This window comes from Habropoda laboriosa, unplaced genomic scaffold, assembly GCF_001263275.1.
Source record: "Habropoda laboriosa isolate 0110345459 unplaced genomic scaffold, ASM126327v1 scaffold291, whole genome shotgun sequence".
Lineage (NCBI taxonomy): Eukaryota > Metazoa > Arthropoda > Insecta > Hymenoptera > Apidae > Habropoda > Habropoda laboriosa.
In genome coordinates, this window is record NW_017100515.1 from 941046 (window position 1) to 963877 (window position 22832).

At 32.9% G+C, this 22832-nt stretch overlaps 2 protein-coding genes across 2 annotated transcripts in view; both read right to left on the reverse strand.

The window, feature by feature from the left end:
• Positions 1-545: 545 nt before the first annotated feature.
• Positions 546-16152, reverse strand: LOC108576359 (sodium leak channel non-selective protein). Its single transcript, XM_017939332.1, has 52 exons — positions 16076-16152; positions 15863-16012; positions 15637-15795; positions 15422-15569; positions 15120-15353; positions 14875-15048; positions 14646-14793; positions 14405-14553; positions 14087-14197; positions 13495-13605; positions 12750-12892; positions 12197-12655; positions 11997-12123; positions 11778-11923; positions 11579-11703; positions 11329-11516; positions 10980-11256; positions 10737-10890; positions 10533-10661; positions 10174-10450; positions 9914-10079; positions 9671-9854; positions 9408-9600; positions 9171-9330; positions 8037-8170; positions 7772-7957; positions 7486-7709; positions 7141-7415; positions 6805-7052; positions 6352-6741; positions 6038-6229; positions 5839-5976; positions 5567-5773; positions 5301-5497; positions 5097-5219; positions 4854-5027; positions 4581-4760; positions 4211-4463; positions 3971-4138; positions 3652-3860; positions 3450-3570; positions 3255-3388; positions 3005-3170; positions 2522-2716; positions 2192-2409; positions 1891-2114; positions 1675-1811; positions 1456-1592; positions 1226-1382; positions 1037-1156; positions 797-971; positions 546-721 (listed from the first exon to the last, which is right to left on the reverse strand). The coding sequence occupies exons 1-52, from the start codon at positions 16150-16152 to the stop codon at positions 546-548; spliced, it is 9447 nt and encodes a 3148-aa protein (XP_017794821.1).
• Positions 16153-18803: 2651 nt separating this feature from the next.
• Positions 18804-22832, reverse strand: part of LOC108576504 (heterogeneous nuclear ribonucleoprotein H) — a 4233-nt gene continuing 204 nt past the window's right edge. Inside the window, exons 2-9 of the mRNA XM_017939514.1 lie at positions 22298-22575; positions 22081-22224; positions 21099-21237; positions 19703-19875; positions 19403-19596; positions 19199-19318; positions 19014-19113; positions 18804-18914 (exon numbers count right to left, since the gene is read on the reverse strand). Coding sequence (XP_017795003.1) covers positions 18829-18914; positions 19014-19113; positions 19199-19318; positions 19403-19596; positions 19703-19875; positions 21099-21237; positions 22081-22224; positions 22298-22556 — 1215 coding nt within the window. The 5' untranslated portion in view covers positions 22557-22575 and the 3' untranslated portion in view covers positions 18804-18828. The remainder of the gene's footprint in view (positions 18915-19013; positions 19114-19198; positions 19319-19402; positions 19597-19702; positions 19876-21098; positions 21238-22080; positions 22225-22297; positions 22576-22832) is intronic.

Genomic DNA, 22832 nt, shown 5'->3' on the forward strand with positions numbered 1-22832 from the left:
CTATTTAAAAAAATACTTTTTAAAAAAATATAAAAACGAAAATTGTATTAATACAATTCCCTCGTGCAATAATAAAATAATATTTCTTTCATTGTTTCGATATAACGTTGCAAAATTTTCTATTAAAAAATAACACAGAATGAATATAAATCATGTTCCTATGTATCTCTATATTCTTCTCTCGACGTAGAAAACAAGACTGAAAAAGTACGCAAAAAAATAATTCTCCTTTAAAATTTTTAATAGCGTTACAGGAATTGTACCTTTTATTTTTGTCTGTGTTTGAAGGTGCTTCCCCTACGCCTTGCCTTTAACGCGGCTATTTTCAGCATATACACCTTCCTTCTTCTCTGATTCATGCTTTGATAATCTTCATTCGCTAATTTTTCATTCATGCAAACGGTTAAAAGCGAAGCACATGTAAAACAACAGTAAAGTACAAGTCGTGTATGAATGATTTTCAACATTAGAAACATGTGCTCCATTTTTATACCGTATCACTTTATAGTTTTAATTGGTACGCGTTTGCAAGATGCAAATCTTATTTAAACCTCATCTTCGCTGGACTCACTGTACGCCAACTGCTCTTTCCACCATTCTCTAACTTCTAACATAACGCTGGAAGATTTTGGCGCAGTTGCCTTTGCATTAGCAGTCTCCCGTTGTTGTCTGCTTTGCTCAGTACTCTCTGTGAGATGTGGCAAATTATTTTTCGCCGCCGCTTCAAATGGAAAGCTTACGTTGGAGAAAAACACAACAAGAAAGGTATGAATATATAATGTAAAAGTATACTTACGTGGTGGTCTATTGTTTCGTTTTTTAGGTACTACATTCTTGTCTTTTTCAGTTCTAATTGAGGCAGGATCTGACAGGGTTGGAGTTAAATACTTTCTTCCTGATCCACTGCCTATACTGTCAGATCTTGGAAGAACTACTGGCTTTTTTGCTTTGTGCCTAGCACCATCAACATCCTGTTCCATGTTAAAATGAAAATAATAAGCAAAGAGATTTAAAATTGTAAACATAAAAGACTTACCTTTGTTTCAGTTTCCTCTTCTTTTGCTGTTTCTTTTCCTTTCTCTTCTGTATGCTCTTGTTGCAGTAATGGTTGGTCAGTACTTGCACGAAGACCTGCCACAGGACTATTTTGTTGCTTCTGTAATACATCAATTGTGAGTTTTACAGCTTTATTTTATTGTATATTTTTTTTTGTCTTTAAACTCACCTCACTTGCACGTTTTCTTTTCACACAACCTTCCATCCAGTTTCTAATCGTTTGCTTGGCAACTTCTTCTTCAATGATATACTCAAATTCTTCCCTTGCTAGTAATTCTTCAAGTTGAAGGGCTTTTCGTATATCGACTGAACGATAAGATAACATACTGAGGAAAAAGTATCTCATGAATATCTTGTAAAACTATAATTGCTAATATCTTTAAATCTATAGCAACTTACTTGATGACATCGTGGAAGGTAACATCTTCGCCGTTGTTCAATTTCTCTAATTCATAGCACATGTGCTTGAAGAGAAGTCGATCTTTCTGCGGATCGGTCTCCAATCTACCTTTCAATAATCGTAAAATAAACTTCACCTAAAACAAACTAATATATCATTATTTCTAATCGATTTATAACAATCTATTAATCTTGTAACGACTTCTTCTTTAGGCGTACCCGTTTCACAGGTATGAAACCTTTCTGATGGTTGTCAACGACATTCCATGTGTTTTGGAAGTTTCTAATATCAGCGTACGATAGCAGCGCATCTTCTTCGTTCGAGTAAAATAGAGAAAAGTTCTCCATGATAATAGCTGTTGTTAAAAGATTAGTCTTTTATGGTGTCACTCCAAAAAATCATTCAGCGTGTCTACTTTAAAGATTGGCACTTACCCACCAGAAGATTCAAAACAATGTAAGTGATAATGACGTAGAAAGTACAAAAATAAATTAAGGAAGCATGAAAGTTGCCGCAATCGGTCTCCCAATAATTAGCAGCCGGAGTGCAATATGGCGGTTGTATCATGCAATCGTGCATTATCTTATTCCAGTCTTCTCCCGTTACAATACGGAAGAGCATCGCGACACCAGTCACAGGTGTCTCAAAATTGGCACGTCTAAATTGACAATCATGTCAGAGAGAGCCATTTTAACATTGTCCCGTTGTTTTATTGCAGGAATACATGGACATTACCTTCCTATACCTTCACCGTATTTCACGGTTCCAAAGATGATCGTGCCTGCGAGCGCGTAAAAGAAAACAAGAAGGAACATGCCGAATATAATGAAGAAACTTTTGCAAACGGACACTCCGACCGTTAACATCAACATTTTTAGGGTCGTGTGTTTGCCAGTGATGGTGAAGAATCTAAGGATCACGACCATAAAGCCGATTACGTATGACAAATCGTTCTGTAAGAAAGTTACACCTGTCAGTTACACATTGTTCAATATATTTTTATATAGCTTACATAATGGAAACACTGAACGATGTGACAGGATATTATAAATATTACCGACGTACCTTCATCGTACAATGAATGACGATCCAAATAACACCCACGACTGTCACGAGCAAATCATATCTGTTTCTTCTGGACTGCCAATAGCCACGTGGTGTAAAAGCAATATTTTTCATGATTACTTCCACTAGGAAGATCAGTGTCAGAATCGTGGACACCGTAGCGAGTGCTTCCGTGTGTTCCTCCTCGATTCTCCACTTTAGGGGGGGGGAGGGACAAAATAAAAAAAAGCTCGTTAACGCAAAAAGCAGACGTGTACGGTTTACTTTTACCACGGTCTAATGGTAGCCGGCAAGGAACAAATGATTCAAAGTAACAGTCATTGAATCCTGTTCTTTCCACGAGAGGTAAGTTTAATTTTTTTCTCTCATTTTTTTCTAACGAAGAGTTCGTTAATTGATTTTGAAACGTGGTATGGTGTTGTGTGGTGTTGTGTGGTGTTGTCATTATTTGTGCATTAAAAGAATCAAAATTATCCAACTCACAGAAACACACAGAAGGCCACTATTTATGAGTACCATAGCCGCGATGTATCTTTTAAAATATATATTCTGAGTGATGTCATAGATGAACGCTCGGAATTTCTTTCCATCTGGTCTAGGCGGTAAGTGCAACGGTTGTGCAATTTTCAGTCGCTTCTTTAAATCACACCTATTCATGTCACAATATATATTCATTTGTATTATCAATGTATCTTCCTTTGAAATTGATTATGCTAATTAATTAATGATTTACCATCGTCTTTGATCGACCGTGAGTAACGCGGTTCCTTTATTTTCAGAATAATTAGCGATAACGACACCGACGAACAGAGTTAAACCAATCATACATCCCAGGAAAATATAGATGTGGATATAAATAGCATGGACCTAAAAAATCATCGAGTAACATCATCGTACAAATTTCTTAATGATAATGACAATAACTCACGGGACCAAGAGCTTTGATAAGAACATCCCTAACGTCGAGCCACCCTTTGAAAGAGAGTACCTCGAAAAGTGCCATCAGCGCGTCACCGATATTGTCGAAATTAAACCTCCTAGGATTAGCCCTAAAATATTTCAGTGTTTACTTAAAAACCATCTTTCTGTTGACTAATTTGTATTCGATATTTTCTCACTAATAAGCCTACCAAACACGTGGTACCAATATAGACGGATAGCTCTCGTTCTGGCCTGGTCGTAATTTCATTTTCGTCACGAAAACTCTTCTCATGAACACTCCAACGCAATTCTCTCGTTTCAGTATAGTGGGATCGTTGCAACGCGCTAATCTACCACCGTAAAGTTGTACACCGTAACTCGCGAATATGAACATCAACAGAATCAACAGAGTAGACACCTAAAAAACTTCTTATTCATTCTTTGTCTGAGCTCCGCGTATAACGTACAATTTATAGATAGTATTTAAGAAGTTTTTAGACTTATAATCTTCTAATTAGCATTATTTACCAATAAGATTTCTTTGAACCCTCTGCATAACTCATAAACGACTTTCCTCATATGTGGAACAAGCGTGAAGATTCTTAGAGGTCTAACGCAGCGTAGAATCATGAGAAGCTGTGCGCCAGAATTCGGTGGTACGCTCTTCGGCATCCAACAAAGAAACACGAGACTAACCTAAACGTTCGCTAAATTAGCTGAATGAAATTTTTTTAAGGGAATAACGAGAGTGATTCTTTGTCAACGTACAACATAAATAAAAACATCTAAGACAGAGGCAACGTCTTTGATATAGGCCTTTGGTGTGAAGAATAGTCCGTCCGCGAGGATCTTAAGAGCAAGCTCAATGCTCATAAAAATCACGAAACCATACTCTGCAATCTGCAACGCTGGAACCTCCATCACGCGATACCGTGGTGTCTCGAACATCATGGAGAAGCAAGACATGGTGGTAGCAAAGATCATTACCCAATCAAGGTACGTGACCAAGCCAAGAAAGTTGCTACAAAGCGTGTGATTATATATTGGCTGTTAGTAATGTTTTTTTTTTTTTTTTTTAATTTTCAAGCAATACTTTAAGGCGTATCAAGGCAGCTATGTTTGCATTGGAAGCACTTACTGCAGACTCTTATATTGGACTTTCCTCTCTTTCCCAGTTAAAGGATCTTTCACATTCGTATCGTACCTCGCGTAAACAAGCGACTGGCAGATTTTACGGAATTTACTCTCACGCGGTACTGCGAACAGTGGTGTGTCGAAAAATGGGTGATTTTCGCGTAAATCTTCTTCTCGTTGATTTCTACATAATAGTGCAATCGTGACAAGCGTTCAGTTAAAAATTGAAAAAAGTGTAAACGTGTTGGAACTAGCGTGGTAAACTGTTGCATCTTACCTTCGCATTTCCGCTTGCTGTCGCTTTGCTTGCAACAATTTAATGTCCAAATCATGCGGTCTACTTCGAGAAGAGCTAACTCTGTTTATACCTCCAATATCACCGTTTTCCATCAGATGCTCGTAGGTCTGTTTTAGCTTGATCGAACCACTACGAACGCTCCTTCTAATCGACCTGTTTCAACGATCATCGACGAATGTATTATTATTTCAAGTAGAGATTTCTTTAAATAATAGATCATACTTTTTCTGATCAATACGAAGTTGCTTGGTACTACTGACAGTACCCTGTGGCTTCAAAAGACCTTTCCCTGGTACTGGTATCATGGCAGAATCTCCTAACAATAATCTCTGATTATTTGAATCCCTTAAAGAAAAAGAATACAGATATATTTAGTAATGCAGACGTTATTATATAATATTAAAGAGTAGTAAATGTTCTATTTACTTTATAATGTAAATAATAGCATCATTTTTAAGACTGGTGACGACGTTTCTTACTTTAGGTGGATTGTTTAAAATTTTTACTGGACGTTGTTTCCTATATATCATTTTCGAATCAAAAGTTTCTTTTTTTTTCTTTACTCCTTCGTTTTCTTCATTTTCCATTTCAAATACAAATTGTCTCATAAAACTTTCACGTACCTAAATTAGAAATATGCATAAAAATACCTATATTTTTTGTCTATTTATGATACGAAAACATGTACTTACTTTCGGAAGATTGAAGTCTGATGGTACTTTGTGCAAGCATGTCATTTGAGGACTATCAGGAAACTTCTCAAAAATTCTCAATCTGAATGGTAGGGTTTCCTTTATTTCTGCGCTTTGTTCACGGAATTTCAATTGCTTCAGTTTCTTGATATCCTCGTCCAGTTCAAGATTATCCAAAATTACGGCGACGAACAAGCTTAACACGATCTTAAAAAGCAAATGAGATGTTTTTTAATAATTGCATCACAATTAAGGGACGTATAAAAATTTACCAGCGTGACAAAGAGATGATACAAAATGAAATACACGGCGACGAAGGGTGCCATTGTCTCGTATGTCCTCAACATCGTTTCATCCATAACGTCGACCCAAGCTTCTTGGGTCAAGATTTGAAACATCGACATAAATGCCTGAAATATTTTTCATCAGTACACCTAATTGAATCACATACTTTGTCACATTCTATTTTACCTCTGGGAACGTCTCAAATTTCGTGAAGTCACATAGAAAACAAAACAGCTGCATAGATATACTGGACGATATGACTAACAGGCACATGGTAAATATGATTAGGCTGCCTAACTTTTTCCCAGGTCCAAATATTTTATATACAAAATCCTCCAGCATCGGCGATGCCTTGATAAGCCTGACCACCCTAAGTACCTATATATAAAACAATATCTGCATCAACTTAGCACTGTACATTTCCATATTCTGTCTTCCCTTTTAATTATTATTTAACTTGTGATCTGTTTTAGGATCTGAACGAAAGTTGATATAGAAACCTGAAAATACGTGAATCCAGAAAGATAGAAGAACGGAATGATGTGTATGGTTGTACCAATTGCCAGGAGCAGCTCGAATTTGTGAATCGAATGCTTGTAATAACTGCGGAATCCTAGGCACCAGATTTTGAATAACGTCTCGAGGTCCAAGAATATCGTGAATGCGATCTCAGCGTAGTAATAGTTATCGTAATAGGTGTGCCGCGGCTTCTCGTCGTGCTTGAAACTCATTGTTGCGGTAGTAATTCCGTTCGCCAAAATGGCGCACATCACCACCATGCGAAAGTGAGGAGACCTGAGAATAGCGTGACATATAGGAGAAGCCAGTCCACCATGTTTGTTCTCATCCAATGTTACTAATTTCCAACCGTTGTCATCACCAGTTAATATCTAAAAAGTTAAATACGCTTATTAATCTCCAGGTTATCTTTTATACTTAATTCTGTTGCTTACTTGTGATGCTGTATTGTTACTAATGTGTCCTCTAACACCCCACATCTGTTGGAATTGTACTCGTATTTCGTTGAAAGTTTCTGTGATAACGGCTATGAAAACGTTCTTCACCAACCAAGCTAAGAAAAATATCATTGTGCTAAAGTAAAGAATTGCACGCCAGGCGGGTAAACTGTCTATTGCGCGGTACATAATAAAAACCCATCCTTCTTGCGATGCAGCTTGGTAGACGGTAAAAATACTGGTAGCTAAAAGAAAAAATCATTTCTTCAATATATGTTACTACAATTGTAAAATGTTATAATCAATATTTTTAAGTGTAACTAGTGTTATTACCAAATTCATCGAAACCATTGAAACCCATGATGTACTTAGACAATTCAAGTTTCATGCAAGTCATTCCTTCTGGACATTGATATCCTGATTCCGGGTCAGTGGAGCAAAATGTGTCAGGAATGGCTAAACTATTTATAGTTATACGCTTTGGATGTGTGGTATTGAGAACACAATGGTTTTTCAATTCACCAAAGAACTGAACACCTAGAAGACCATAGAGGGACATGAAGAAAAGGAAGAAAAGAGTCACGTTATATATCTGTTGACTCGAACGCCTAGAAAGACAAGTAATACAATGAATGATGAATTTGATGAATTTTTTTTATGTGTAAGTTCCTAACTCACTTAAAGATTTGATTAATTCTAGCTTTCGGCATGGAGAACTTAAGGAAGACTCGTAAGAAGCGTATCATAATTAAAGGTCGTGGTGCCCGTAGTATAGAGACGTAACTAAATTTTAAAACGAAACCTAGCATCTCAAACATTTGTAAAATTACGGACAACCAGAGGAAGACAACCATACTTCCGTCGAATTGGCACCAGTGATCTTTCAAGTAAGACTTATCCCTCTGTAATAAAATGAAATAATTCAAATCGGTGTTAAGTATATTATCAATATTAGGTAAATTACCTTCAGTATACCCCTTATATGCATCTTGGCAATCATTTCAGCGGTAAATAAGAATGTAACGACTAAATCACAAACAAAGGTAACATATTGAAGGGGTGGAACTTTTTCAAAAGTTTTTGGTGTATTCAAACAAACGGAAGCTAAAGATACCAGAGCACAAGACCTCATCAACCTTCTCACCCATAGCTGTAATGATCAGGTAATTGTTACAAAGAATAGATAATCATTTATGCTGTATGTATAAATGAACATATTTAGAATATACCTTATTCACCCATTCTATGTCAGCGCTCTCATTGAGGGACTCCTCTGGCCCGTAATCGGCCAAGACGGGTTCCCCTTTGAGGCTCTGCTTGCGCCCCAGCATCATAATAGGAATTATATTCGCAATGGTGAGGCCTATAATTGAAACACTTTATGAATAATACAAATATTCTAGAATATATTCTAATATCAATCTGTCTTCTTTCACATCATCATCAAAACAATTGTATAACTATTAACAAAATCATCAAATAATTACATGTGAAAAATTTAAAAGAAATATAACATTGAATGACATTGAATGTGAAAAAATTAATTGTGTAAATTCTTATAATATAATTAAAAGAACACGAATGTTTATAAGATTTTAACACAATATTAATCAGGACTATTATAATTATCGTGTCGAGTAAAAATGATTTAATTAATCACACTAGCCCACCTTTTTTTTAACAATTTGGACGACGACGAAAACTGCCTTTACGGCAATGTATATAGACTACATTTCAGTATAAAGCAACGATAAAGCTTAACGTTTAATAAACATCTTATTAGTAACAACAAGCTGGCGGCATGGCGGTGAACATTTTTTGGTTCTGAGCTTCCAGCAATAGTGAAAGCTCGAGCATGAGCAGTTGTTATCATCGCTAGTAAATCAATATTTCAAATCATGAAGGAACGCGCGAGAATCGACATATTTTAAATTGATAGATATTTTTATTTTGATAGGTATTTTTAATGGACGGAATATTTGAAAAAAAACTCACAATTGTAATAATTTATCAAATTTGCCAAGTTTTTATTTCGAAATAATTATTTATAGTACATTGACTTTCAATAAGATACAATACGGTTATAATGTATATATGTATTAAAAAAATAAATGATTTATTATTGAATCGTTATTGAAAATAAAGAGTATCATTTTCATCATTAATTTTCTAGTATATGCTAAAAAATACTTCTTTTTTTAACTTGAAGTTAATAGTTTTGTTTAATAAATACAATACTATTGTTAAATAGTACTGGATTTAAATTTTTTTTATAGTCTTCTCTGCTGCAGCCATCATTTTCGAGAATTCAGTGTTTGGATTGGATAAAAGTACTGATGGTGCGTCAAATTCAATTATTTGGCCATTTTTCATCACGATTATACGATTACATGAAATAACAGTCTTCAAACGATGAGCTATAGTTAATACAGTGCAATTCGAGAACCCGTTTTGTATTGTGTTCTGTACTGCGACTTCAGTTTCAGGATCAACAGCAGCTGTTGCTTCATCCAATACCAATACCTAAAATTTTGTTATAAATTGTTACACTAAATGGATAATATATTTGTTGGTACAAAAAATTTTCTTTAAAACCGTACTTTAGCATTACGTAAAAGTGCTCTTGATAAACAAAGTAATTGTCTCTCGCCAACGCTTAAATTATTTCCACCAGTTTCAACCGACGCATCTAATTGACCTGACATTACTTTAACTTTCTCTTTCAATTGTGTTTTTTCTAAAGCACTCCAGATTTCAGAATCGTTGTACTGATTAAATGGATCCAAATTCGATCTACAATTTATGCCCAGATATTAGTCAATTTTTAAAAACTTTTTTTTTTTAATTTATCAAATTTACTTACCGTATGGTTCCATTAAAGAGAACTGGATCTTGAGGAATTATGGATAGTTTACTTCTTAGTAATTTTAGTTTCACTTTTGCTATATCTATATCGTCAATCTTAATCTTCCCATCAGAGATCTCGACTAATCGGAATAGAGCAACGATAAGCGAACTTTTTCCAGCTCCTGTTCTTCCCACGATACCTAAAATTGATCGGATTGTACAAAAGATAATTGTGAATATGCTACTAAATTATTGTTACCTATATGTTCTCCAGCTTTAATGACAAATGAAATATTATTTAGTACAGGTGGTAGTTCTTTCCTGTATTTTAATTGAACTTTACGAAACTCCAACTTGCCATCAATGGGCCATTGATCTGGAGGATTTGTAGGATCTTCCTCAGAAGTTCCTTCTTTTTGCAAGGTCTGTGTTATATATATATATATACATGTATATATCATTATTTTATAACTTAATTACACGTTACTGTTATAACATACTAATGCTTATTTTATTTACCCTCAGATAATAGCTTATTCTTTCAACACTTATAAAACGTGTTTCTGTTTCTGCCATTAATCTTATAGTGTACTGGAAGACACCTGTCATTTGCGTAGCATATGTCATTGCCAGACCGGCAAGGGCTGGAGGTATTTGGTCTTTGAGTGCTATCACAAGAAACGCGGTGATAGAAGAGGAAACAATTGCCAAACTGTCGAGTCTTACAGCAGACCATCTCATAACCGACTGGCAGAGGTAAAGACACAAATTGTTTAAATCGAGTAATTCTTCGAATCTAAAACGCAGTAATTTATCGTTATCTTCACCTGTAATCCATTACTTAAAAATGTAGGAGTACTTCTTTTGAAGAAACTCACTTGTTCACAAATGCTTTCTCCTTCTGAAATGCATGAATGGTATTCAAACCATGAACAGAAGTTGTAATGAAACTTAAAACAGGAGATCGTGAATTGCTCTCCATTCGCTTAAAATCTCTCATTGCTACTCTGAAAAGTTTTAACTTTTGCTACATTTAATTATAATAAGTATTATAGATTTCCACTGAAAGACATTAATCTCACCTAAAAACTTTACTAATATAGAGAAAGATAGCGGCAAGAATGATCAATGGTAAACAAAACCAGGGTATTATTGCGCATATGAACACAATTGCAAAGCTACAGGTAAAAATATTCTGCACCATGTTCTCTACGGAAATCGGTATATAATTGTCAACTGCAAAGAAAAAAAAACCAACAAAGAAATGATTAGATTACCTTTATGTGACATATTCTAAAAATATTTTCTTGTATGGGCTGCCTTACCTTCATCGATGTCTCGACTAAAAATATTTTGTATTCTACCAATAGGAGTAGTTTCAAAAAACGTTATCGTTGATTTGATTAGCTTTTTAAAAATTTTATTATGTAGCTTTGTTGAAGCACTTATTGTGGTGTACATAATAACCAAGCCACGCAACAGACTTGTTAACAAAATGACTCCAATGCAACCAGTATAAATACCTTGATAGTACGAATAATTTGGATTGTCACTCAAATTATTTGATACTATAGTTTCATTAGTGTTGGGGTCAGTTATATTCTTAAAAAAATTAATGATTATAATAAAGATAGAAAAAATATGTAATGCAAGTAAAGTAGAATAGATATTTACTCCACCGCCGGCCTTAATCCATGTGGCCAACCACCAAGTACTAAATGCAGAACTTCCAACGCTTAAAAACAGCGTAAAAAACACTAAAACAGCCACAAAATAACCACCCGCTGCTTTTACGTATACGTGATATGTATATGCTTTGACAGTACCCGTTTCTGCTTTTTCTTGTGTAGTGAGAGATGCTCCTGAAAGATAGATTTAAATTCAATACTATTAAATAGATAAAATAAACTTTTTTAGTACGTACCTCCTCCTCGTATTTTCTTCGAAACCTCGGTATTTTCATAATTATCTGCAGAGTTGCATCCTACTTCATTCTTCAAATTAGTACTGGAATCGCTGCTATTTGTTTGAATTGTGGTTAAATTTTCACTAAATTAATTAAAATTGAGTATATTTAATTTGGAAACTATTAGTTTTAAAAGAATAATTCATAGGATGCATACTTATCCATAGCATTCTCTGTTTTTAATAGCATGCTGCCCACCATTGTGGCATACTCTTTATTTAAACACATCAGTTCATCATGTGTACCTTCTTCTACAATTCTACCTTTGTGCAATAAATAGATTTGATCACAGTGTTTTAGAAACTGCAATCAATGAAGGATTATGTTACATATTCAATATAAATGTATCGATAAAATTAACATGTTCAAAACGTACTTGAACCTGATGTGTCACAAAGAGAACACATTTGTTCTTGAGGGTTCCAAGAATTAAATTTTTAAAAATGTAAGAGCCTACGTGTGCGTCCACTGCGCTTAATGGATCATCCAAAAAGTAAATATCTCTTGAATAAAAGAAACAAGTTTTTTTTAACTGTATTGGTGAATTTTTCTTTAAAAAAATAAACTAGTTCTTACCGATTAGCGTAAAGCGCTCTAGCAAGGGCAACTCTTTGCTTTTGACCCCCGGAAAGATTTATACCCCTTTCTCCGATCTCAGTCTCGTCACCACCAGGCAACATGTTTAAGTCTTCTTTTAAACTGCATACCGTTAATGCTTGATAATATCGTTTAGCATCAAACTGATTTCCAAATAATATGTTCTCTTTAAGAGTAGCATTAACGATCCATGCCTGCTGGCTAACATATGCACAAGAACCTTCTCTCAAAATATAGCCATTTGTCATTTTGAGCTGCCCTAGAGTAGCAAGCAATAGGCTAGATTTTCCACTTCCTACATGACCACAGATTCCTATTAATCCACCCTTTGGTGCTCCAAATTTAATATCAGAGAGTACCTCTATATATTGTGTTTCTTTGGAATGTTCATTGAGCTTCTCTAATTCAACTTTATTCTTCGAATGTGATGAGATTTCTCTGGAAAAAGTATTAAAAATAGAATAAAACAAAAAAAATTGTAATGAAGCAATAAAAAATGATGGCGAAACATCCATCGATGAAATGAACTCACTTTTCGTGTTTAACATTCTTTGGCTTGTTAGTGTGCAAAGTAGAATTTTCGTAAATGAATGTACCGTTCGCAATTGCTACGGCTTGTGATTTCACAATCGGTTTTGATATATGGCATGGGTGCTCTTCTAAAAGCAATACATTCTGCACAAATATTACTAATTATTAAGAGTCTATATGGAAACCTTGAAAACATTTTTGAACACTATTTGCTTAAAAAGAAAAAAATTTAACATACTGATTTTTCAAGGCTTATTCATATCATGTATCAATGTGTTAAATATTTTAAATAAAACAGCTAGTGCTTATATATACAGCAAAACAATAGGTTATCATAACAGAACAATATTAGTTCAGCACACAAAAAAAAATCATATGTCAAGGGGTTAAATTTATCATGCTACACATACAACAGTTATAAACAAGAAGCATAGTTGAAGATGTAGAGGAATTAATTAAAGCTTTGAACATAATACACATATGTAAAATATAATTGTACTGACTTTTAAGCAAAGTAAATTCTTTCAGTGTGTTGCAGTATTAAAGCATACATATGTATGTATATATTAAAAAAGTAGCAAGCATTAAGTGAACTAATTTACAGAGCATTATGCACTTTCGCACCTATGATAAAAGTGACATATACATCATATACAATGCAAATGTTATTTACAAGATAACTAGTTTCAAATTTACACCGTCATAGTTAGTAATTATTATTAACGATAGTAGGTAAAAATAAACACCTGCAATCTGTTGAGTGTTACACGTGATTCAGCAATATTAACTAGGGCCACTTGCAAAAACATTAAAGAAGAACGAAATTGAGAATTGAGTAATGACACGAGGGGAAACACCTGGAAAAGTAATACATTACGACTTAATATAGTAGAAATTATTTTTTAAATGAACTATTTCCAATCAATTGCATTTTAATTACAAGCAGCCTTCTTTTATCTCTGTAAGTCAAAATTGTGTTATATGTATGTAGGAATACCACCAGGAGGAGTAAGAGAAAAAGCAATTATTTCGTGTTTGTTTACACAATATGCAGTACTTTCCCCTTTACCATTATCAAAAGCTAACCATTTTTTAACCACTTACCACTGACATTTAAAGTCAGGTACATATCATCAACGAAACAACTCTCGTGCAAATAACATCTACTTTTTATAACTTTTTGGCGATAAAATATAAATGTTTAATTTAAAATACACGATAATTTGTTTGCTAATAATAAGTACGAAAGTCCACCCACTAAATTCTAGACTAAATTATGACTTAAACTATGGAAAACCTTGAAATTAAATTATAATTTAAACATAAACTTTAGGAGACCTTGAATCTTCTAAGAGCAATATGGGCGTCGATAAAATATCGTGTAGAATCCTTAAGGGAGGTGAGTGCCAATCTCAGCATATTTCCAAAAAATGTTATAATTGGGAAAGCCTGCAATATATATTTCATTAAGTGCAACATTTGCTTTATGACCTTAAACATTTTGTGCAGAATAAATGTTTCCGGCCATTGAAGTGCTAATTTCACGATTTCTAAATTTTTATCCATTTTACGTGCAATTAATTTAGAATTACTTATTCTAATATTCCTCCAAAAGAATTCAAAGAAGTAGCTGTGCTAAATCTTTCTAATGTATACCTGAGCGGCAGTTAAGCTATTGCCTGAAGATAAATGAGCTAGAAACGTTATAATTGCAGATATCACAGGTACAGCTGGTGTCAAAGATATAGCAAGGCTTTGAAAATATACAGTTTTGTGTAACCAGTATTCCTCTTTTTTTCGTATATCTGAAAGACAAGTCAATATTATCAATGCTACCATAACATATCATTAAGATATTTCATATTTAAGACATTTTATTAAGAAACCATAATCATACCAAGAAGTTTATGGCTGAAGTACTTCTCCCATGAACACATTTTGATCAACCTTATGCATTCTAAAATTTCGTTCATTAATTTTACTCGTGTATCTGTAATAACAACTGTTTTCGAACGAAAATGTCCAACGACCCGAGATATAAGATACTGTTAAAGAAAATATTGTATAATAAAATTTTTGATAAATGGAAAGTGATCTAAAGAATTGTATAAAGGTAAACGTATTACCTGACAAGGATAGAATATAAGAAATGCAAATATTCCAAAAATGGCTAATGGACTAAATACATATAGTATATAAGATACACCACAGATGACAATTATTGGACCACTGATTATCATAGGTCCATAAATGATTACATCAAAGAGTCTTTGACTGTCATTAGTGAATAAATTAGTCAACTAAAATTGCAATATAGTAGTACATACTAAAACAAGCTAAATATAACTTTGAAATATATTTATATTCTTACCTCTCCTATACTTTTATTTCCAAGGCTATTCAGTCTAATAATTTTTTTGTACAAAAGAGTTGTGGAAGCTGCTTTTAATCTGATTGCTGTTCTAATGTTAGTGTTCCAAGTCCAATTGAAAAATGTTGTTCTTAAAAGATCACAGCATATTAATAACAAGGCCCATTTTATGCCAGTCCATATATCTTCTTCTGGTGACTGAACATGTTCTAACACTTTTTTCATCAGTATCATCTAAAAGAGAAATATTATTGAGCAAGTAAGAATTGAACTAGTTTTCTACAAGGAATTGAAAACCATACAGGACTAATAAATCCACAAATTGTAGAGCAAGTTAATAATAATCCAGCTATACATATTCTTGTTCTCACAAATCTCCAAGCTACATTTGGAAATGATGCTAAATGTGGACCATGTTTACTTAATTCCTCTTGCCAAAGTATTTCCAGTCTAAACATGAAGTTATTTAAATAACATGTATATTTTGTTGCTAATTACTTCAGCATAATATAATTACCTATGTGCATTGTACTTAGAAGTCTCATAATTAGAAATATGTGGTATATTTGTAATGTCAATTCCTTTTTTATATGCTTTCCATATAAATGATGTAATCCATGTATAAAAAATGTATGAAAATAATCCAGCACTATCTGCTGGCATAGTTTCTTTATCTCTAAAATATATAATAAAGCATTATTTTAAAAGGAAGTTCATAAAAATGAACCCATTCCAGTACATACTGCTTTTCATGACGTATTGGTATAAGATTCCTTAGAGCTGGATTATACCGGCTCATGTCAGGTCTTCTGATATACTCTACAGATATTTTTGGTGTACGTGGATGTGTACTAGGAAATAAAAAAGACTGTTCCTCACTAGCACCATTATATCTTAAAAAGAAGTGTTAATTTTTCTTACAGATTAAATAAGTAAAAGGTACTATAATTTTATACCTTTCATTGTTAACATATTGAGCTTCATTATCCTCATCTTGTTCACTATGAATATTGTCCTCTGTCCTATCTTCCATAACTATCTCTTAATGCTATAGATTAATTATAAACAATTAAATATGTAAATATTAAAACAAAATTGTAGCTAAAATAAACTTAAGTATCACAATAGGAATTACAAAATAGTTTCTTAAATAATTTAATAACTTTTTTAATTTATATGATAATTTATAAGAGTCATTTATGTTTTCTTAAGTATATCTTAGGAAAGGTATCAGTACAATACCCTCAATTATACTTGTGCAAAATTATCACCAAGAAATAACAGTACATCATTATCTACTAGGCGGATAAAAGAAAAATTGTACGTAATAGCGTTGTAAAATTATTCCTTTAATTGACAACTGAGTTAATAACTTGTTTACATTTGGATAAAAGAAGTGTAAAATAAATTTCGTTCGTGTATGACACTATGCGTACGTGACATATAACAATATACCCGAAACTTATAGTGAATAATAGTTACGCTGGAGCACTGATAAAGAATCTAATCTTTTCTAATCAATGATAACGAAACAACAAGGCTGAACAAATGATGGCTTTTAAATTTCCGCGTACAATTGTGCCTTGTGTGATTTGACAATTCGTGAATACATGTGACATAATCATAAATTAACCTGGTTTTAAATGATTTGTCGGGTTGACAATATAGTAGGACTTTTATCTTGCCATTCCAAAACTTCTTGTCTACAGGTATAACTGAAAATACAAAACATGGAAAATATATGTACTGTAATAAATAATATAATACGTATATATAGATACCAATGAACAATGAATTTAATATATATATTTACTTTCTTTTATTAAGCATTTTTATATATAACGAATTGAAGTAAATAAATGAATAGAAGAATCCATGTTAAAAGAGAACATCTATTTAAATGTAAAATAATTCTACTTACCTTTTAGGAAAAAAATATTACATTCACTGCTAAATTATTTTGTCATATAAAATCTGATTTCGTGTCACATTCAAGTCAAATTATTTGAACAAACATTAGTAACTTTAATCGACAGTAAAAATTCTTTCAATTAAACACTTTATTAAATTGTGTGGTTTATATATATATGTACTTCATCCGGGCGTTTCTACATTACTCGATATGGTATAGCATACCAAATACAGATAATGTATGCCTTTGTTTTACGATAGTCTATATTCGTTTTGAATGTTTGTTTGAAATATGATTTATTCGCGTTAAAATAAAATGAAACTTTGTTTATAAAAGTTTATAGATATATAATAAAATGAAAAACAACTTATAAAAGAAAGTGTGAAAATAATCGTATTATTTTTTAACGTAATAAAAGTTCTTTTAGTATCTAAGTATAAAAAGAATTTTTATTTTAAAAGAGGAATCAATTAAGGAGAGTATATTGCAGTGAAGGGCAATTAATTATGAAGATAATATTTATTGTTATGCTTTATAAAACACAGGTCACATCAAACATACGCCATTCCTATTAATTTCATGCACAAGATAATTCATAAGGATACATTTTGCATTTTTGAATAGATTTTTTTCACGTACAAAATATAAGGTCCTAAACGAATACAAGCATTCCCGCATTGTTTACAACATTCATTTCCATAATGAAAGATAAAGAGTATTCTATTTCTTTTTCACTTATGAGTAGTGAAATATTACAAGTATTTTTATTTACGTCACTCTTCATGCTCTTCACGAGACTTGTAGATCTAAGTACGCTACAAGTGAAATTGACTCATTCGAAAGCAGATATATTTTTTATAAATGCCAAAAGTGGAATAGAGTCCGATAGAATTTAATACACGCTGAATCATTTAACGTACTTCTTTTTTCACAATATCATATACATATATATTTATATATGTATATCATTAAACGAGACTTCACATTCGAAACATCTCATGTATCATTTAGAATAGTCATATTCGATAGAGTTAACATAAACTATGTAAATGTAACTGAATTATTATTTAGATAAATATATTACAGTATGAATTGTAATCGTTGAAGTGTTTGCATTTGATATAAGCTAACTATATCCTTGTACGATTGCAAACATTATTACTAACTCTGTCGATAACTCGGTGTCGAAGCTGTTATATAATTTATAAATATGCTTATTCTCTAATATTAGAATTTGGAACACTTTTGTGAGGTCGTAATGAAATAGCGGATGTACAATGCATCGAAACAGTATTATAAGAATAAAAAAAGAAAGGTATTGAATAGTTTTCATGACTTAGATTTTTGATATAACGGAATTACACTAATTATTCTGAAAAAATACAAGTTATCCTTTATGATTGTACAAATTTACAACTGAAATTCGAGTTATGCCAATGATTTGAAAAAAAAATGACAATTTAATATTCAATATTTTAATTGAATACAAATGAAAACGAAGAAAAAAATACCAGATAAAACAATTATAATGAATTCCGCTTAATTAAGTTTGTCTCTTAAAAAATATTGAAGTTTATCGGTATTACTTTAGCATTATAAAAACTAAAACATAAGCTTTATGTTCTATTGATGATTATGTACGTAATTCTTAAAACATAATGAAATAGCAGTAATCAATGTTCAACTGAACGCAATACGGAAACGAAATTTCGTTATGATAATTATAATTCAGTATGTTAAAACTTTGATTTGTGAAACATTTTATCGTCGGTAGCGTAAGAAACGCGACATCCGGCCTCAAAAACTATTATAGTTACTTCCTCCTAGCTGAGAGCTAAAGCCTCTGTTTGGGGAGTATCCAGGCCTGAAGTTATTGCCCAAACCTAGTATATAAATACATATTTTTTTGTTTAATACTGACAAAATTTGAAAAATAATGATAAAACCAGAATAATATGAAAGCTATAAATAATAGAACGTACCACCACAGAAATTTCCAATGCCACCCAGTGACATACCACTTGAACCGCCAGTTGAATTTAGGAATAATTCAATATACCTATGAGACATATGGCTTTTGTCCTGTAATATAACATTGTAATAGTAAATATAATTCGGTGGTGAAAAGTCATAACACTAATCAAACTAATATATCTATTCAACAAACCTTGGACATGGCTTTCACAGCCTCTTCATGAGTTGCAAATTCTACGTCAGCTTCGCCAGAAGGGCGTCCACCATTTTCAAGAATAATTCGAACGTTTACAGGTTCGATAGGTCTGAAGAACTGGAATTATATAATAAAATTCCATTATATGATACACGAACTGATTAAAATCTAATACATCTGTTCTTTCAAGTGGAAACCTACATCAGCTATATCTTGTTCTGTAGCTTTAAATGGTAATCCGCGCATGTGTATACTGTGGATGCCGGAATTACCACCCCATGTATCACCGCTGCCCCTGAAGTTTCCACCCTTCATGTCTAAACCACCTCGCATACCCATACTGCCTCCGCGTGAATCAAAGTTGTTACCACTTCCCCATGGACCACCATCGAAGTCTAAACAGTATCAAAGAAATAATTGAAAAGAACAAAAAATAAAATAAATTTTATATAAAGTTATTCTTAAACTTTAAACAATTCTATTGATGAATTTGCTACTTACCTCTGTTTCTAGAACCTCTGCTATTACTGCCGAAACGATTCATTCCACCGAAACGAGCACCACGATCGTAGGGGGCTGGTCTCTGATTGAAGCCACCCATTGGCCCACCTCGCATTTTCGGTCCAATGCTAGCGCGTACTTCAGACAAGCTGCTTCGGAAGATTTCGATGTATCTGTTAAGATTTATGTTAATTATTAGTATCCTCGTATCAATATCATTGCCGCTGATATAGTCGGCTGCCTTCTCGTATAAGAGAGAGTTCAATGCAAAAATATCAATGAGCAGAAATCCGGACTTTGAAACAAAGAGAGAGATACAAACAAGAAATATGAATATCCAAAAATAAACCTTCTGTGTGTAGCAGAAATAATCGAATATCGTTCGATACAAAAAAGAATGGAGTGATTCGAAGAAAAAATCCATACTGAACATTTTTTTTTTAAATGGATTAACTTGTTCATACTACACCTCCACATATTTATTAAACCTTTGTGTAGATACCCTCCCTCGGTGACATTGCATTCTGATGTATCTATGTCACCCTAAGCCACTGAGATGCTGATGGTCCACAGGTATTATGACAATTACAATTGCACTTTATGCAATTCGAGACGATAAGAAAAAAAAGAAACAGATGGTAAACGATGCGCAAGTATCGAGAAGCGATACAACTAAAAGAAAATATTCTGAGTTCAAAAGTTCAACAGTCTTGTAGTAAGCTAAAACTTCAAGGTTAGCGTTCTTTGTTGTACTACCATGACAATATATATTTCCGTGCAATTATGAGCTGTATGTATCAACTATATGTAGTGATCTTATAAAAAAAAAAACTGTGCAAAGCCTTTCAGCTTAAATTATTGTATTGTTTGCATAAAACGTACAATTGTGCAATTGTCAAACAGGTGTGCCAAATTAGATCGATGATTACTACCTCTGTAGCGCCCACCCATCCTGGGTTAGCCCTACCCACCTCCCATGGGATTTGGTGACGATGTAAGGGGGTACCTCCCGCCCGGCACCCACCCATAGGTTTCAGTTGGGCCAACAGTACTTTCGCTTACGTACGACTAACTTTCTTTTATTTGTGTTCCGTGAGAGGCAGTTTCTTTATGCGATTAAAATAATAACAATACTGATATAATCGTTATTATGCATAACAATGCATTTTTTTCTTTTCTTTTCATACAATTCATGGTCATTAATCATGAGAAGAAATCTCTTATTTCTTTTAATATCTCTTCGTTTGTTCAATAAAAAAATAAAGAAACTGCATCTATGTAAAAACTCGCTCCCGCTATTTACTAACAAAATTTATATACCTACATGTACTACGATCATAAAATGATATTGAAAAGTCATAAGTATACCCAAACCCAGCTAGCGTCAGTGCCCCACCTGTGTCCTATCTTTTCCTTGTGTTTCTGCAGAGCGCGCTCCGCAACATCTTTGTTAACAAATTGAACGTAAGCCTCCCCAGTACTGCGGCCCGTGTAGTCTGTCGGTAGTGAAATCCCGTTCGGCAATATCTCCAACCCTGACCCACACATAATCAAACATCGACATTGTAGCGTAACACCCATTATTAATTATAGTATCGTCAGTTTATTAAAACCCTTATAAAGAAGCAAGATGTAAATATCCTTTGCACATTACGTGCAAAACCTCTCGCTCCAAAAATATATATACATATATTTTTCTTAATTAATTAAAAAAGAAAAAAATGTTCACTACGCCGAAGTTAAGAATTAAGTTCTACTTTCAAAACATAAAAATATAAATAAAATGTATAAAGCATATGGAAATTATAATGAATGTCTTTTTTCGTCTATAAAGGGACTTAGAACATAGGAACTTTATTTTTCACAATCTTAAATCTTAACTCAGGCTATTTGATGATTAGAGAAACACAGAGACACTGCTTGGGACGGGTATAAAAACTTTAGAATTCAGCATTGAAGACTAATGCAATATTAGAAACTTTCATTTAAGTATGTGTCTTACTCTGGAAGATACTTCTACTTCCATATTTGTTTTTTAGCAAATACATGTGTTATTTACTTTTCCAATACAAATTTCCTTTTATTTGAAGTACCTATGTTCATTTTTTAAATTAAAATGAAATAAAAAAAATATATATTACCTCATTCTTATTTACCTTACAATACTACAATGCATATGTACTATAACCATCAGAAGCATTTAGTCCCTGTGGTTCAAGACTTCTATTAATTGACAAAAATTAGACAAAGAAATAATTTGATAAAATAAAAATAAAATAAGGGCATGTTGGTCATTAACAAATTGTAAGTGAACTTCTAGCAATTTATAGTATTAAAAAATAGATAAGATACAAATTTATATGAGTGGTATAAAATACCTGAGAAGAACTGTGCTATCTCTTCTTTGGAGCATCCAAATGGTAGACCTCGTAGTCTCACACAACCATCATCCATAGCATTTTCTAGATTTAAACCACTTCTCTTGACTACCCATTCCATTTCACCTCTTTTTGCTTTAAAGACTATATAGAAAAAAATTGTTTATTATCATTTGTTCTTTTAAACATTTGGCTTTTTATATCATCTTTGACTGACCCTCTATATAACGATGGCCCATGTGATCTCTATCTCGTTTACAAGCTTTTTCAATGTCTTCAGGTGTGTCCATTTCTACATAAGCTTCTCCACTTGGACGGCCTTCTCTTGACATAGTCATATGAACACCATTTTTACCATTTGAAATAGAACAATCACTGAAGAATTTCATGATTTCATCAATAGTAGTGGACCATGGCAGTCCACGTAGTTTCACAACATAGCCTTCATCATCATGATCTCCACTTCCATTAGACATGGTTTCAGTCTAAAATAAACTATGTTAAAATTTGTATAGATATGCTCTGTCTTCTTCTTTATATTACAAAATATTAAATTAAATTAGTGATTAACATTATTTTAAAATTATTATTCATTTTTAACACACTACAAATACATTATCATATACATTTTCTTTTAATATTTTATTTCCATTATTCCAATTATTGCATCACTAACATTATAATAAATATCTTTATTTACAACAACCGCTCAAGAATTTGAAGGTCAACAGTATCCAACAAAATGTTAGAAA

Coding starts and splice junctions, on each gene's coding strand:
- LOC108576359 (XM_017939332.1), bottom strand. CDS start 16,152: ATGGAAGATAGGACAGAGGACAATATTCATAGTGAACAAGATGAGGAT. Junction 15,354..15,421: donor TTTGTGGATTTATTAGTCCT/GTATGGTTTTCA, acceptor TTTCTCTTTTAG/ATGATACTGATGAAAAAAGT. Junction 5,220..5,300: donor GCTATTATTTACATTATAAA/GTAAATAGAACA, acceptor TTTTTCTTTAAG/GGATTCAAATAATCAGAGAT.